The 18,723-nt window shown below is 38.2% G+C and overlaps 1 protein-coding gene across 4 annotated transcripts in view; it reads left to right on the plus strand.

The window, feature by feature from the left end:
* The window catches only part of MYLK2 (myosin light chain kinase 2), a 688,091-nt gene extending 671,885 nt beyond the window's left edge, over nt 1–16,206 (plus strand). For all 4 annotated transcript variants that reach the window (XM_044090332.1, XM_044090333.1, XM_044090334.1 and 1 more), the window contains 3 exons: nt 3,442–3,594; nt 11,031–11,163; nt 15,301–16,206. In XM_044090332.1, the coding sequence (XP_043946267.1) occupies nt 3,442–3,594; nt 11,031–11,163; nt 15,301–15,381 (367 nt within the window). In that variant the 3' untranslated portion in view covers nt 15,382–16,206. The remainder of the gene's footprint in view (nt 1–3,441; nt 3,595–11,030; nt 11,164–15,300) is intronic.
* The last annotated feature ends 2,517 nt before the right edge of the window (nt 16,207–18,723 follow it).

Below are 18,723 nucleotides of genomic sequence, written 5' to 3' on the forward strand. Positions count from 1 at the left end.
AACTGTAGTAAGATGCTTGCTATAATGTATTTCTTTTTTTTTCACAAATTGGGTAGAATGGACATTGCTGATCATAGAACAGACTTTTTTTCTCTTCAGCATAAATTTAAGAGGCACCAGACTGGGGAATGCCACCAGGCTCTATGTGTGTGTGTATGTGTGTGTGTGTCTGTGTGTGTGTGTATGTGTGTGTGTGTGTGTGTGTGTGTGTGTTGGGCTACATTTTTAGGAATAAATGAAAGACAATAATGCTGCTGGCTGGATACACAATACTGATTTATCTTCTTACTGTTTATACTTATAATCTGTCCTGTTTAGCCTTAACTCTGTCTTCATCTTTACTTGTATTTTCCGAAGGAGTGAAATGAGGTCATTACTGTGTGGATTAAGCCAAGATGTTATCTGACCATTTAATTAAAACCACCTTTGTCAAAGCAGAAATAATCAACGTACATTGAATATTGCAAAGGGGAGGGGGTATGCCTCTTTGCATGGGAAACCTTGTATTTGTAAGTGTTGAGGGGTGCAAAATATATCTCCCATAGGTGATACAAAGAAATCCCCCCTGCAGAAAACTTTGTTCTCATGTGTTTTTTTCCCATTTGCTCCTATCAAACATCATGTCTCTCACTTGTTCCCCTATCCTGGGTATTCCCCAGTGACAGGAAAAAGTGTGGTGGAAGACAGCATTAAACAAGCAGCCTCATTGTTGGTTTGGGCCCTTGCCAGCATCTTGGCAATGACGGCATATGTTATTTGGCCTACCCCCACCCTTAGGTAAGGAGGATGGATGACCTAAACCATTTCATGGACCACAATGCTCTCCCTGATGTCAATACATGCTCCCAGCCACCTGTGATTATGGCAGGTGCTGAAGGGGCCTAGTGGCCAAACAACCTCCCCCAGTACTACCATTTGTGGTGCTCCCCACCCTCTGTGGAAGCGTAGTATTGAAGGACCCCAGACTACACACAACTTCCTCCTAAGAATGGGTACCTCCATCCCTCTCTGCATGATCTGCTGGTTGATTTTGGGTCATGTGGGCCACCGTCAGAACTGTGTTCCTCGATGCCAATGGAGTTGGCAGTGATTCTTTCTTTGTCTGCAACTAAAGCTTTTGATTCCTTCTTCTGTATCATTTTATTTCATGAAATCATGCTTTCAGCAAAACATTTTAAATCATTTTTCCATTTCCTGATTTCATCTTTGACCCATATTCAGCCAAGACAATATTGTTGCTGGCCATTAGAGCCTGTTAATAAAGGTGAAAATTGAGAAGTGCCTGACAGGTACAGTAAATGAAGGCAGATAATGAGATGTGTTGGAAAAAGTCACTTTTAGGTTTATGCTACCATAATAATGGGACTGCTTAAGAGGTTGAAGACACTGTATTTGTTACAAGTAAATCCAAAAATAGCTTTGGGGTAGAGGCACTAAACGGTGTAAGCGCAAAAAATGCTAAAATTCTTCAACAAGTCACCAAAGTACCACCACGACTAGGAATAACAAGTTTATAGTTGCAGTCCCTTTATTCAATAAAATAGTAAGCATTTCGGGTTTTAACCAAACCCTTCATCAGACGTATAAGTAATGACACTTATCAAGGCATTTAAATATAAAAAAAGGCGCCAAAAATACATTTAAAATCTCAGTAAATACCATTTTTGTCCACTAGATGGTGGTAAAGACAAATAAATCTTTCAGTGGAATTACTGGGAATGCAGATAGACTTACTGTTAGACTTTAAAGTGTCTTCCCCAGTGGTGCAGCAGTAGCGTTGTTGCCTCACAGCAAGAGCTTCTCCTGTTTGATTCTTGGCTTGGGTTGGGAGTGCCTTCTGTATGGAGTCTGCATGTCCTCCCTGCGGTCGAGTGGGTGTTCGAAAGACATGTATTGAATGGGTGTGCCTTTGTTAAAGGTTGGGTGTCAGGCTGGCAACTTGACACCATGAAATCCAGCTGCCAATCATTAGCAGTTCTGCTGTGGTGACCCCTAACCGGGAAAAAGCTGAAAGGCAAACAACAACTGATAGACTTTAAAGTCAGCTTTGTTCTAAAAAGTATAATGGATACATTCTAAAAAAACACATATATACTTATATGCAAAATTACTCTCAGAAATGTGTATGCATGTCTGAAAATTCATCATACAAACCATAAATATTAAAAATATATATATATATTAAAACTATTACTAATAGACTTTCAAAAATATGTGTATATATATATATATATATATATATATATATATATATATATATATATGTGTGTGTGTGTGCAATATGCATAAATAAAGCCTTAGAAAGGGGACACACCTCCAATCAACCCACCGATACTCATGGAAATGAAAACGCTGGAGATATGGAAACTAGGACTGCAATAAACAGCCGAAATGTATCTAAATCACAGATGGAGCAACAGATAAACATACCAACACCTGTGGAAGAGCAATATGGTCCTAATGTGGATGTTTTAAATGTATTAAAGACACATCTAGAGAGTTAATGTGAATCTAGTGATCACAATTTAGTACTAAACAGTGATGTAAGGAGAAAGCCTTACTATTTTATTGAATAAAGGGACTGCAACTATAAACTTGTTATTCCTAGTCGTGGTGGTACTTTGGTGACACTGTATTTGTTGCTCATTAATTATCAAAACAGTGTTTCATGTGAAATTATCTCAGCACTGCAAATCTCCCAATGTGTGTGTAACTAATTATATTCCAAGATATTTCATGTATCAATTTATTGTATAATATTCTTATTTGGGTTTTGCAGTTATACTATATGCATCAACTGACTGTATGTCAAACTGTACAATTCATGTATTCTGGTGTAATTTATGTGAAAAGAAAGTCCAGTAAAGTCACTAAAACATAGCTATATACCAGAGCAGCATCTGGCTTTTATGCATAACATCAGTGAATAAATACTAAAATAAACCTGGTTTACAGTAATGTTGACTAGAAAAGGGGGGTAATGACCATTTAATAACTGTTTTTTGCCTTACATTAGAAGACAGTTTTGGTAGTGTTTAACACAATGAGATTTCGAATAAAGGTTGAAAGGGTGGAAATATTTCTTATCCACCAACAATTAGTCTTAAAAATAAAGATCTACAGTTGTCTGTTTTTTTCATCTCCCTTTGGGGGAGCACAGTTGGTCACATCATTAAGAATGATGCTTTTCGACATGTTACATTACCTATGTTGAAACATCTCACTTCCCTGGTTGCAGTGGTTGCATATAAACACCTGGTTTAGGTGAAGGAGTCTGAAAAATAAGTTGTGGGACTGATTATAATACAAATGGGAAGGAGGTTAAAAGCAGATATAGTAAGGTAAAGTGAGGTTACTGCTTCTTAAAACAAATATTGATCTCCATTACTTTCTGTTTTTTCTCTCTCTCTCTTTAACTTCTCTATTGTGATATCCTGCCAGACTGAGCGGTTTGTCACCTTTTATGGGGGAAGATGACACTGAGACTCTCAACAATGTGTTGACTGCAAACTGGAGTTTTGACGAAGAGACGTTCAAAACAGTAACTGAAGAAGCAAAGGACTTTGTCTCCAATCTGCTAATCAAGGAGAAAAGGTAGGTATTATTTTCATTTTAAGTCAGAGATTTTGTAGTTTAGCATTAAATGCGTTATTGTAGTTTAGTACTAAATGCGTAACACTTCATTTTGGAATATTTTCATTAGCTATCCAAGTGTCATCACTACAATAATGTGTCATAACTCCTCCCAGAACCTTTATCATTAACACACACACACACACACACACACACACACACACACACACACACACAAACGCACACACACGTCTACAGAGATAGATAAAATGACTGATGTATATATTTATGTATGCATTTAGAGAGAGCTGTAAATTGACAGCCTTTCATTAGCTTAAATAAAAAAATTCTCTTAGTTCTAATTTAAATTTTATCCTGCAGTAAGTATACCATCCCTTCGATAGCTAGAACTATTTTTCATGAGTCCTCCCAAAATCAGACATAACTTTCCATTGCAATCAATGCTGCTGCTTTCATACTGTAATAATTCAAATGAACTTAAATATATATATGTAAAGTAATGAACACTTCATTTTTTATTTAACATTTGTTAACTGGGAAAGTCCAACTTGGAACAAAGCCAATTTTCAGCAGAGGCCCAGGGAGAAAATGCTCCAGACGCATATCTTTGTAAAGTGGGAGGAAACCAGAGCACCCGGAGAAAACCCATATGAATGCAAAGAGGAGATGAAGACTCCGCACAGAAGGCACCCCAGCTGAGAATTCAACGGGAGAACCACTTGCTGTGAGGCAACAACACTACCGCTGCACCACTGCTCCGTGTGATTTTTATCTGGCATGACATTTTCCTTTTATGCATGCTCAAGTTAAAAAGCAGTTATTATCGCTGCTGATTAGAGCTGTTTATCTGAGGATGAGAAAAAATGGCTGAAGCTTCTAGGACTAAATCCACCTTAAGAAACTATAGTGATGTAGAGGCTTTTTGAAGAAGGTGGATCATTGTGCACTCCCCTTACCCACACATTGTTGGACTGTTGTAAGGTCGAAAAGTTTGCTTAATACAGCACAACACAAAATGGTCTACAAGGTGAAGAAAAGGGAATGAAGACCAAGTTCCTCCATTTGGTTCTTTTTTTTTTACTTATTCACCCCCCCCCCCCCGAAGTGTGATAGCTAGACTGATACTCTCCAGAGCTTGCCGCGATGTCATCAGGTAGAGGAGTTTGCCCTGCAGTACACAACTCACAGCCATCTTCAAGCCAAGTCCAAGCACTTCATCACTAATCAGCTATGTATGGGTTTATTTATTTTTGCACATATGAAAGTCTTTTTCCATGTTTTAGCTGCTGGACAGTAGCACTAGCTAAGGCATTAAGACACTCTTTTAGTTTTTGCTATTGCACTTTCACTTAGCTGCATTTGATAACATCAGGATTTTTCAGATATACAAGTGGTTAACTATTTGTTCACGTGTTTCCATCACTCCAAACTCTCGCTCATTTTAGTTGACACAGTAATCCATGAGGGGATGAGTGCACACACCTAATCTGACTGAGTAGCTATTTTTCTTGAGACACTGGCTTAGACCTTACCCATGCTGCTTTGCCACTTTTCTCTTGTTTTAGCTATGCTCCTCCACTTTACCCCATTTCCCTCAGTCCTGCATAATTTCATTTATAGTTTTCTGACCACAACTCCTGTGCTAAGCAACATGCTCTAAACTCCTGCACTGCCCTCTATGAATAATATACCTACACTTCACCAATACAAATGTCTTATTCCACCATAACTTCCTCTCTTCTAGTCTTTTATAGCATCTTTAACTCAGGAAACAAAAAAGAAGATGGCTTCTAATGGCACATATTCTAATTATTTTTATATTAATATGTATCGTTATTCATCCTCAAACAACCTATTTCTGGAAATATATCCATCCTTTGGTAATACCTCCTACATACTCATACCCACCACACTCCACCTGTCTATGCAAACACAATACCATCCACATCTTTAAATCTGAATCAGAATAAACAATCCACTCCAACTTTAATCCTTGTCCTCTATCTATTATAATGAAAAAAATAACAAGCAGCAAAAACAACATAGTACATCTAGGCAATTTTCGATTTCCAAAATTCTTAATAGAATTAACACCCACCTGTTCTCACCTTCGATGGCCAACCCCCCTCCAGAAACAACATTGTCCTATATAACAAGACCTAGCCTTCAAACGCTTAAAATTACCCCATTAAATGCAGGTAGTACAAAAAAAAAAAGGAAAAAAGCTAGAACAGCACCTTCATCGATACTCACTGTCCACGTGCATTCTAGGGATCACTGACTCCTGTATTCACTTTATTTAGTTATTTATTTATTTATTTATTTATTTGCAATTTGTTTTCCAGGATAGTCCATTGGGCTACAAGTAGCCCATTTTCCAATGGAGTCCTGGGGAGAAAAGCTTCAGAGAAATACAAATACATAGTACAGAAAGAGCACAAATCCATAATATACATTTCAATTAAATGTTAAATACATATTTTATATAGTACAAACCCATATTGCACAGTTCAAATAGATGTTACATAATACAGAAATACAATATTTTCATTAGGAAAATTGCATCAGGTTAATTCAGGAAGTAGTTTTTTCTTTTTTTTAGGGAATTACAATGAGGTAAGGATGTAAAACGTTAGGAGGTAGCGACAGGCAACAAAGTTTGGGAAGTTAGGAAGAAAGTATGGTAGAATTAGGTTGGATGAGAGCAAGAGCATTTCCATTGTGAAGTACGGTGCAAGTGCAGTGAGGTTTTAAACAATGAGAGACTGCTGGTGGTGCGGATGGGAGAAGGGAGAGAGTTCCAGAGGCGTGCAAGATAGAAGGACATCAATTGTTTCCCAGCAGGATGTGTTGGTTTATGCAATTTAATTAGGTTTTGGGAATTTGATCTTAGGAGTCTATCTGGTTTATGCATTTCAAAGGTATTTGCTAGGAAGGGGCAGAGAGACGGGTTATGAATGAGTTTGTGTGCTTGGATGAGATGGGTATATGTGAGGAAGTTTGGTAATTCTAGCCAAGTTAGTTGGTGGAGGGAATTACAGTGGTGAGAAGAGGCTCTATGGCCTGCCGCAAATTTGGATATTTTGTTATAACAAGATGAGAGTTTTGTTTTGAGGGAAGATTGTAGGCTGGTTAGGATAGAAGCACCATATAAAAGGGATGGGATGAGGTATGTATTAGCTAATGTAATCCTGGTGGTGGGAGAGATAAAGCGACTGTGGTGGTAAAGCATACCTAATTTTAGTTGATTGTCAATGATAATTCCTACTCAATATTTATTAAATCAAAACACAACCTCAGGTCTGAAGAAGTTCTTTGTGAATGAAAATGCTTACCAGTTGTTTTTTGTTTTAATAAATATTGAGTGTTTTATTGTCATTCGAACTGCGTATTGGATTTATTACAATTGGAACTGTGGAGAATTATTTGGATTACTGATAATTCCTAGTAATTTTGTGTCAGAGATTAGTTCTAGGGGGGTACTGTTATTGCTGGTAATTATGGAGGATTGTTTGTCTAGGGAAGAGGTTTTGGATGCATTGAATAACATCAGTTTCGTTTTGGTTGCATTAAGGGCTAGATGGTTGTCGAGCATCCACTGCTCAGTGTTAGAGAAGGCGGCTCCTTGAGCATCTTCATACTACTTCCGTGGTTACATGTATGTGTACATATTTAAATACAGCATGACAGAAGAATTGGAGGGAGGACGTTTACACATTGACATAGTAACTTAAGTTACCTCTGCCAGTGACTCCAGCTGGTTTACTGCACATATCCTGTCAACCTGTCAACCTCCACAAACTACTGACTTACCATTGCCTACCTTCCTGATGCCGGAATCCTTCACAAATTTACACATCTACTACACCAATTACTACTGACCTCCCAGTCATATAAAAAGGGTCTATACTATAAGCACAAACCCTCAGAATGTCGAACACATCTTAGTGGATATCTATTGAGCGAACTCTGTGTTGAACGAAATCTTTAAATTTCGAAAATGTGAATGTTGAAGAATCATAGTTGGCCAGCACACACAGATAAGCAGGAGATGTAACTACAAGGCTATGTATAGCACATCAAAATTACCGTTGATAGAAATCAGTTTTGTGGGGGGGGGGGCTGTGCCCTCCCACCCCCTAAATATATATACCAACTCCGAGATTGGACTACAGTGAAGAAAGGGCAAATTTTCTGATCTTCACTGTACCGTGATCTCATAAAACTGATTTCTATCAGCGACAGTAAGGGAATGGTGTTGGCCAACCAAAACATTTCGATATTATGATATTCAAACAAGTGAACATTTGCTAATTGCAGTGTTTGCTCAATAGGTGTCGATAAATACGTATTCAACATTCTGAGCATTCGTGCAAGTAATATAGACCCAAATAAAAACAATGTAGTGCATGGAGCATGGTCATTACACTCTGATATTGGGAAAAAGACAAATCAGTTAATCACTTCTGTAATCTTAACAATTGCAAAGCATCCCTGATTCAGTTGTTCAGATCAGGTATCATATTAAGTAATAAAATCTGACAGTATTGGACAGAAAGGGGCAGTAGCAGACCTAAAAACAGCTTTCTTTTTGCCTCCTGTCTGTGACAGTAGTCTCTCCCTGACTTTTTTACGTCTTTACATAAGATAACATGCTATACATGTATTTCTTGCAGCACTGCTTTGAAAACCTGCAAAACACTTTGCACTGATTTTTTTTTTACTTCTGTAACTAATAGTACATAAAGCAGACAAAGCTCCATGCACTGCAAAGAATTATGATCTGGTCTCCGATCATAACCTCTTGTGGTGAATTTCTTGGCACCGTGTCTTGAACACATAATAAGCAAGGTTATGATCATCAACCCACTCACGATCCTCTATATCATTTTCAGGGATTTTAAAATCAACCTTTTAGGTCTACAAGGACATGAAATTAGTGATTGCCTTCCGTCCTGACCAAACCTTTTCCAAACAATAAAATTTCCTACTAAAGCCAAACTTCACAATGAACAACTGTCTACTTGATCTTATTATTTCAAACTCACCAGTCTAGATGTCTTGTCTTTGATATCCTTCCTCCCTAGCTGCGAATAAGGTGGGGCAAAACAGTCAGCTGACCTGGGCGCAAGCTGTCAGGGAGATGATTGTTAGACACTGATAGGGTGGAAGTGTAGTATTGGCATATGTTTGTGAAGCTGTGAAGATATCATGTCTTTATGAATGAATGAATGTCAGTGCTACAGCAGGACTGAAGACATTTTGTTTTTATTTTGGTCATCAACTTTGGGTTGAAGGAGTATACCAGATGAGCCATACATGGTACTGAGCCCCAGTATTTGAAACATAGAAAAATCAATTTCAATGGCATATATATATATATATATATATATATATATATATATATATATATATATATATATATATATATATATATATATATATTTATATATATATATATATATATAAAAATACTTGGCCTACCTCTTCTTCCCATTTCCCTCCCTCCTTGATAAGACATATCCTATTTAACAGACATTTTTTTCTTCCATCCAAAACACAATCTGCCTTACATATATTCTAGAATTACTGTCCTCAGGAGTTGTTGCTGGGATTGTTGATGTGACTACTTCAGTAACGTGAAGACAGAGCCAATCTGTAGAAGGAGGAGCTGAGAAGGATGTCGCATTTGCACTTTATTATCTTTTTTCTTTTAAAGTTTAAGCTTATCATCCAGAACTCTACTTTAGCCATATGATTTTCTGAATTATGGTATTTTAGATGACTTACAGACTGCAAATCAAAACTACAAATTTTTTTTTACTGCATATGCATGATTTGCTTTGAAAATAATTTAAATGCTGTAGACATCACAGTATCAGAGTATGTTATCTTTCTCATCTCTGAAAAGCAGAAAACATACCCAAGAAATCACAACAAAAATGCCTTTATTTCAATACATCATTAACATTTTATCTTTCTTGTTTCTGCCATTCAGCCTGAGTCATCCATGTGCTCACTATTACTTTTATGCGGAAATTCTTTTGCATATCCTTATGCATTCTTCTCATCATTAAATCCTTTTTTCATCACAGGAGATGAAAAGCAACATCTGAAAATCATCCTTGGTTTCCCCTGGGCAATATGGCCACATCCATGACTTTTTATAAAGTCAAGTTGAGGTCTGTTTCAACAAGGATTCATACCTTTTATAGAATATGTCTTGCCCCTGAAACCCTGCAATGTATCTTGTCACATTTCTTTTAATGAGAAGAGATAAGTATTGGCAGTTATCTGCTCATAGTTAGGGAGTTTTGTGAAATGTCGTGATAAACTGCCATAATAGAGTAAAAACATTCTGCTCTTCTCTTTGTCCCCCAAGCACCCTTTCATGAGGTTTCCTGTATTGCCCCTTTGTGGGGTGCAATGGCTCTGAACAGCTGGGGCGTATCTCACTAATCCAAGGCGCACTTCCCATCATTCTACCTTTGCATCTTCCTGTATGTCATGATTCTTCCCTGAATATGGCGACGATGCTCAGAGATTTCTAGAGATTCTTTACTACCTCTGTCCTCCCCCAATGAAGGAGAGAGATCACCCTCTCATTTGACCTCTCTGTTGTGTGACTGTCTCCCTAAATAGCAGAAATCTACAGAAACCAGTGGGGGAGGGGCATGTTTTGACCAAGCACCCTCAGGACATCTAGATGTGCAATGACATTTTAATTATAATATTCTATGACTGTGAAAAAAAAATCCTTCTGCTGTTAATGCTAGTTCAGTGGGATTGGGTGTTGTGGTATAGCATTCAGGGCCTAAAATGTGAAGAATATCTCTCAACTGTCCAGATTTATGCCTCATATTTTTAGTCTGATCCTGCCAAAATTTGTGGTTTTCTGGCAAATCACTAAGACTGAAGTGACTAAATAATGACAGACATTTTAATTTCAGACTTCATAACATTCAGAAAATATATGCTAACACAATAAGACTTTCTAAGTTTCAAAGAGAAATATTTACCATTTGTCCCTATTTTTGGGCGTTGAACCCTCATTATTTTTGGCTTTGTCCAGATTTTTTGTGCTAAGAGGTTGAGAGCTGATGTGCAGTTGCTGACATTTCTCAGGAGCCTACTTTTATTGATTGCTTCCCTCAATGAATGCATATTTATAATGCATTAGACAATATTAATAATTAAAGCATGACGTTTTACATTGTGTGGCTGTCAGTACTCTTCCAATGGCTGCCTTATACAAAAGTATAGACACCTAATTTATTGCTTGTCTTAAACAGAAAAAGATATGTGTGAATGAGGACAGCGTTCACTATTCCCTTGATATCAATTTTCAACTGCATTTATGGAGACTAGTATATTATACAGGATAGATCCCATGCCTTTTTCTTGCAGCTGATTTCTTTTTTTGATTTTTCAAACAGTGGCCGTCTAAGTGCTGCACAATGTCTTCGGCATCCCTGGCTGAAAAACATCGTTGAAACTGCCAGAAACAACAATGTTCTGCTATTGTCTCAGATCCAGCTGAGGAAATATATGATGAAGCGACTGTGGAAGGTAGGAGATTATATAACATATTGTGCATGTGTGTGAGTGTGTGTGTGTGTGTGTGTGTGTGTGTGTGTGTGTGTGTGTGTGTGTATGTGTGTATGTGTGTGTATGTGTGTATGTGTGTGTGTGTGTGTGTGTGTGTGTGTGTGCGTGTGTGTATATGTGCACGTGTGCATATGCTTGTGTGTGTGTGTGTGTGTGTGTGTGTGTGTGTGTGTGTGTGTGTGCACGTGTGTGTATATGTGCACATGTGCATATGCGTGTGTGTGTGTGTGTGCGTGCATGAATACTATTCATAGTGCAGTTTGCTCTGAATTAAGTTATCAACACAGCCTCTTAAAGGGAAGCATTTAGCAAAGGAATATGGTTTGCCCGCTGGCTTGGTGACCGTATTAAATCATGCTACACTCAAACGAGAGTACCTTGAATTGATGTTTCACCTCCTAGGAGTTTAATCTTTTCATTACTTATAACTAGATTTTTGACTATATGGTCTTCTGTTGATTAAAAAAAGAGCAAAGTTGTTTGTACTAACTGACACATAATTCTTAATAAGTTGGTACCAACTGACCTGCAATTCTTATACTTTTCGGTCCATTTGTCTGTCTGTCTTTAGACATCATGAAAAGTAAATAAAATGATGTTTTTGTCTCAGCTAATTGCCTAGTGTGTTTATGTTTATGGTACCTACACAGAAGTATGTTTTAATCCACGCCAGGCTGAGGGTCTATGTGAGAAAAAAAGAATAAACTTAAAGGGAAACACCGATAAACATGGCTCCCCAGTGGCACCTCAAGCTTCGCGATAAACTTTGGGAGTCATAGATATGGTTGCAGACTGCTTCACTGTAGCCTGATTGCCTACAGACTTTGCGCAGAGGTTACTATTTAACTTTACCTGAATTACAGCTACCTTAAAGTTTTTGCATGGGGTCCCCTGCAAGATGGACATATGGGATAAATCTCCATACAGAAAACACTTAGCCAACAGTTTATGTGAATTTCAGTTTGTATGCTTGGTTGTGAACAGATATGCTGTGATGAAGCAGGTAATGACTAAAAGAGTTGTGTCCAAAATCTTCATCTAGAAATGTCTTTCACAATTGTACTCTTCAAAGTGCTTTGCAAAGTCTTGCTGATTTTAGTGATGGTTGATAGAGAGGATTACAGTTTCTGACTGTAAGTAACAACAGCAATTCAAGTTTCTGACTGTAACATAAACATTATACTTCTGAGACATGGATGACAAGAAATTCACCTTGAGAGCGAAGATCAACAGGTGAATCTTGGCATCATGTCGGTAAAGCATAATAGTTCATTGTGATTGGAGATCTGGTCTTAATTCTTTGTAGTACATGGACATTTATTTGTTCCATGTACGACTAGTTAGTAAAAAGTAAGATTAAAAAAACAACCAACCAAACAACAAAAAAAAAAAGTAATGTATTGTTCCAGCTTTAAAAGCCATTAAAACACTAGGAAAGTGGTTAGCATCCTTATGCATCCCTGTGTAAGGGAAGCAGTTTCATTCAGAATTTTGTGAGCATTTTAGCAGACAGCAGGCAGAACGTGCCGTTGCTGTTTACTGGTCAGCACCTCTCTAAGCATTGTTGTGTCTCATGCTAGAGTAATATTGAACCAGCATTTAATTTAAATGATACTAGAGTGTAATCAGGGCACTTTATGCGTACAATAGGGTAATGTACTTTTTTTATATTTTTACTTTGCAAAAGTGCAGTTCTTTTCTAGTGAATTTATTTTTGTAGAGAATTAAGTTACCATACAATAATGCTAAAACAATAATGACATTTTCTGTAATACTGCCTGCATTATGATTTTATCCAATATTGCTTTTTGTTGTTTCCACACATACAGTATACAGAAGAAGCAGGTTTTAAGTTTTCTCATGTAGGATACTAAGAGTCAAGGCTTTTCTATGGCGGGTAGCCTACTGGTGGACGAAGTTTGAATGCTTGAGATTCCACTGCGGAAGCTCAACCCGTTGATGAGCAGAGTTCCTCCACAGGAAATCACCGTTGGTGTGTTGTGCTGGTAGTGATGCCCTTTTGGGGGGAATTTCCCTCTTCTAGTTACTGTGACTGTAGAATTTGTTTATATATGTTTCGGTAGTCTGTGTGGTGGGAGTTAAGCAGGGCTTGCAATCTTGCAAAAATCACTTAAAAAAATGTTTTTTGGCATGTTTTTCTACAGCAAATTCAGTTTGGGGATTCCAGTCCTCAGTGGATTTGCTTCCAGCCCTTCATAGTGGAAGCTTCTATAGAAGGCACCATTATTTATCTTTAAGATGCATTAAGAAATATACTCAGCAAATTCTTTCTTTGTATACATTTGTATAATATGCGAGTAGCATCATTCTCTGTTTACTTTTAACCCAAGATTGCACTGTTTGGTTTTGATGCACTAACTAAAATTCAGAGAATTGTTTTACACATATTTACATAGACTTCTCTGGACTCATAATTTACTGGATATCATGCACAATATCAAGAAATCACCTTTTCAAACTGCAAATGATCGAAAATTAAAGACCACAAATGCATAGCATGTTTTTTGCAGGGGGGAAAGCCCCACTGCACCCCATGCCTCTGCTAATTAAATAAACCAACTCCAAGATCAGTCCAGTTGGGAATGGGAACATTCCCTGATCCCCACTGTTCATGATCTTGCATGGATTTAATGCCAACAGAAGTGATCAAATGAGTTTCGATCACTTCTGCCAGCATAAAAAAAGATCACTATTCTAAATGTTCAGTTATTTATATACCTCCCAATTTGCTTGCTTTTTCATTAATTTTATGGGCACAACAATTATTTGCCTACCTTTCTGAAATATTCACTAACAAAAGATATTATTTTTTGCTTTTAGTTGCTATTCTATGAAAAAGTGCCATGAGATATAATTAATAAGCTATTGTGTATTATATGTTAAATATAAGGGGTGGCATTATTAGGATAAGAGTCTTCAAAAAATGAGTTTTGGGTTGCTTATATTTCAAAACTTGTAAGTAAAGTATGCATAGATTTTATGTTTCAGAAATAGAATGGTAATTATTTATCATTGTAAAATTATGTTACAAATAACATGGATGCTGTGTGTGTGTGTGTGTGTGTGTGTGTGTGTGTGTGTGTGTGTGTGTGTGTGTGTGTGTGTGTGTGTGTGTGTGTGTGCATATGTGTCCATGGACCTATGTCAGATTATTGAAGTTTCTAAACTTTGAAATTCATATGGTCGAGACCATATGATCAAAGTTTCATAACTTTGAACATTAAAAATAAATAAAAAAAAAATAAAAAAAACAAAAAAATTCTATTTATGTAGGGGGCAAGCCCCTGTACATCCCCCGTGGGTGGCTGTGCCCCCACGCCCTCTGCTAATTTAATATACCAATTTAATATACCAACTCCAAGATTGCATTACATTGTGGAAAAGGGTAAATTTCCTGTTCTGCGCTGTACTGCGATCTCCATTCAAAACATTCAAGTTTCAAAACTTCGATCATATGGTCGGGACCATATGACTTTTGAAGTTTTGAAATGTTGATAATCTGATAGGGACCCATCCATGGACCTATGTCAGATTATCAAAGTTCCAAAACTTCGAAATTCATATGGCCGAGACCATATGATTGAAGTTTCAGATCTTCAAACATTAAAAAAAAAATAAAAAACAAAAAATAGATATTTTTAATGCTTTTGCAGGGGGGCAAGCTCCCCTGCACCCCATGTGGGTTGCTGTGCCACCACACCTCCTGTTAATTAAATATACCAACGCCAAGATCGCATTACATTGCGGAAAAAGGTAAATGTCCTATTCCGTGCTGTACCACGATCTCCATTCAAAACATTTGAAATTTCAAAACTTCAATAATATGGTCCCAACCATATGACTTCCGATGTTTTGAAACTTTGATAATTTGATAGGGACCCATGTACACACATGTTTATTATTTTCCTGATATATTACTTTTCCTGGTGTGTATATTTTAGCAGAGCTTAGGAAAACTGGAATAAGATTTCTCTGAAATGGGGTGAAGTCTGAAAACATGCAAATCTTTATAAACATATATCATAATGTTGATTGCCAGTACGGCTCACAAGAATAAATTACTTTTTTTTCTTTCAGAAAAACTTTATAGCTGTTGCTGCTGCAAACAGATTTCAGAAAATCAGCAGCTCAGGCTCATTATTCACAATGGGCATCTGAAATGTCAGACAGACCTGCAAGGGTTCGATACTGCTACGCTACAGCAGAGAGCACAGACCTGGAGATGATTACAAATAACAGAAGTAGGAATGTAATTCTGGAGACAGAGACACTGAAGCAAATGGATGCATTCGTGAAATGAAAGGGAGATTTGTTCTACGTCTGTGTCAGTTTAAAATCTACAGCTTAAAATGAGTGAGCAAACTGTGAAAAATGTGAATGTAAAGACTGACTTAAACGCAACAAGAAAGAAAAAACGAAATATGAAAAAACGCTAAGGAAAATGGTAGATGCGACAAGATTTCTTTTTAATTTTGAAAACTACCTGGACTGAAATGTTTTAAAGCTGCTTTATGCATATTTGTGTATGTTCTGCACTAAATGTGTTTTCGTACTGTTTGTGGTAAAGAGCAAACTGCTTTTTAAATGTATTTCTATTAAAACCCGATCACAATGCAGTCTGGTTCAGCTGCACCTTTCATATGCTACAGTGTGTCATTAGAAGTAAACTTTAGGCATACCTGAACTTTGGGGACCCCTACTCAGTGAAACTACAGTTGTAATGTGTTTTAACTTTTAACAATTGTTATTGTTTTTTGCTGCCTACATGTCTGACCAATGCTTGTATCCGGAAAATGGTTTCCTAACATGCCCATTTTCATACAGCATGCGTTCTAGCTTGTACACAGAACTGGGGCTTCGAGTGAGGGCATGGCACTACTGACTGACCTCTGAATCGTGGGGATGGGGGAGGGAGAAGTATTCAGTGCAGTACTGAAACTGTGGCTGGGAATTTTTACCCATTTTAACATACCTGCAAGCACACACACACACATACACACACGCACGCACGCACGCACACACACGCACACACACGCACGCATGCACGCACACACACACGCACACACACGCACGCACACACGCACACATGCGCGCACACACGCACACATGCGCGCACACACGCACACACACACACACACACACACACACACACACGCGCGCGCGTGCGCACACACACGCGCGCACACACACACACGCTTCTGCTAAGGGTGTGACCTGTGCTAAAGCAATCACCAGTAAACTCCTGCCATGAATTATGTCAGCCAGTGAGCATTATGTTTGTCCCACCATGGTTCTCTGACATCCTGAATCTATCTTGGAACAACAATCACTAGCATGATAAACTGAATTCCAAACACTACACTAGTGGACTGGTAAACAGACTACCATTTAAAAACTAAGCTATGCTGAACTGAAATGTGTTATTTTGGGAAAGGAGACACACATATCAAGTTATTTTTCAGCACAGGGGTTGATGAAACTGGCCCTAATACTTCTGTAAGTTTTTAATTTGTCAATAAACAGTTTTTTTTCTCTTATTCTTTTAACACAGCTGTATATGTATGTTCTTACCTGCATTATTCTGCTGACATTTATATTTTCTGTATCCTAAGAACTATCATTAAGTGAAAATAATTCAGATACACAGAATTAGTCACAGACTTATTAACTGGTAAAAAAGTACATTTTCCCAGTTGAGACTTACACTAGAGTTTGAGCTCACAAATGGATGACTTATAACATCTTCAGCCAATAAATAAAGCATCAGCATTAGATACCTTGCAGGCAGAGAGACATGACATCTCTGTCTGTGCCACTGGTAATCCAGGCTTGACTAGCATCTATGCCATTGAAGGACCCATCTGCTGAGGGAGAACAGCAATAAAGCTTTTGCCTACTTACCTCTCATGGGGGGTGGGTGGATCTTAGGGGAAAAGATCCTATTTGTGCATCTCGACTGGAGACTGGGGACCTAATGGGAGGCATTTGTTTTCAGGGAGGAATTTGTCTGAGGATGAAATATCACTTAAATAAGTGTGCAACATTATCCTCCTGCTGTGCAGACTTTATGCACAACACCTGAATGTTAACTGACTCTAGATTCCGTGCAACAAAATAGGGCATCTACCCTTGTAAAAGCTGATTTCTTTCAAAAGAGAGTCAGTGCTTTGACACTTATTTGGGCAAGAAGGGAATTCTACTGCTAAGTAGTAAGCACTGAGAAAGTGCTAGAAGATGGAGTAAAATAAGAACTCAAAATTATTTTTAGATTGACTTCGGGATATTAAAGATCTCTATTTTCAATTATTGCAATAACGTGTGCAGTCCCTCTGCCCTGGCAACCATTTTTATATTTTTTAAAATAATGCATCTACACAGTACTAGACAAAAACTTATTTTGAGATGTAAAATATTTATATGTAGCTTTTGTCTCGATAGAACTAGTTGCCACTGTGCCTTAATCAGGGTGTGACAGTGATACCCCCGGATTTACTAATCTTCCATGTAGGACTAGTCTAGTCTAGTCCTGCATGGAAGCGGCCACATAGGAGTGGGACGGCAGCGTGCCATGCATAGTAATGAAGGCGCTCTGCCCAAGACCCCAGGCTACAAGGAGCATGTACGTGTGCAGGGGGCGTGTCTTGAGAGCAGAGCCCACAGAATAAACAAGCCCTTACAATGTTGAACAGCAGAAAGTGGAAATAAATGAGCAATACCCCTCATAGGTGTCCACATGTCCCCACCAACAGTCCCCCATGCGTACAACAGCAACAGGACATAAAGATGAAAAGAAGAAACCCCCATATTGTTGTCTAAAGCTTTGACTACAGCTAACTGTAGGTGCACAGGTGTGTCCAATGCATAGCCATGGTGAAAGCAGCCAAAAGGCTGAAGAGGATAACAAGGACGATATATGCAAATGAAGTATGTCAGCAATAATGTAGTGGGCAGAGCGTTCGCCTAACAAGCAGGCATTCCCAGTTCGAGTTCCAGAGCAGCACAGTCTATTTTACACGGCAAAGCATGGTAGAAGCAAAATCTGTAATGCAAAACCCACTAAGTAACACACATTTTTATGAACAGGAGTATTGCAGGAAATGCACATGTGAAGAGTCAGTATCATAATGAATAAGGCAGCAGTAAGCAGGCATAAGCACAGATAAATAGTAGTAAGCATATGTAAGCACTAGTAAGCATGTGCCAGTGTGTTTGCAGGGGGTTAAGCACTGCCGACACAGAATAAGCAAAGGAGAAGCTAACTGGGTGGACCACACTATGACCGGAAGTTAGCAGTGCTTACCTCCACGCAAACCCGCTGTCAACTGCTATAAAGTGTCTAAGCACACCGTATCCAATGGCCGGTGTTCTGCCCAGCAACAAAACAAACAGCTTTTGCAAGTCCAGAACCCAGGACCATGCACACCATATACAAAATGATTTACCACTAAGCCATGCCAGATATGCAGAAATTGTATGTTATCAGAAACATAACCCCAGCCC

Source organism: Protopterus annectens, chromosome 12.part0, assembly GCF_019279795.1.
Source record: "Protopterus annectens isolate FY-2018-M chromosome 12.part0, PAN1.0, whole genome shotgun sequence".
Classification (NCBI taxonomy): Eukaryota; Metazoa; Chordata; order Ceratodontiformes; family Protopteridae; genus Protopterus; species Protopterus annectens.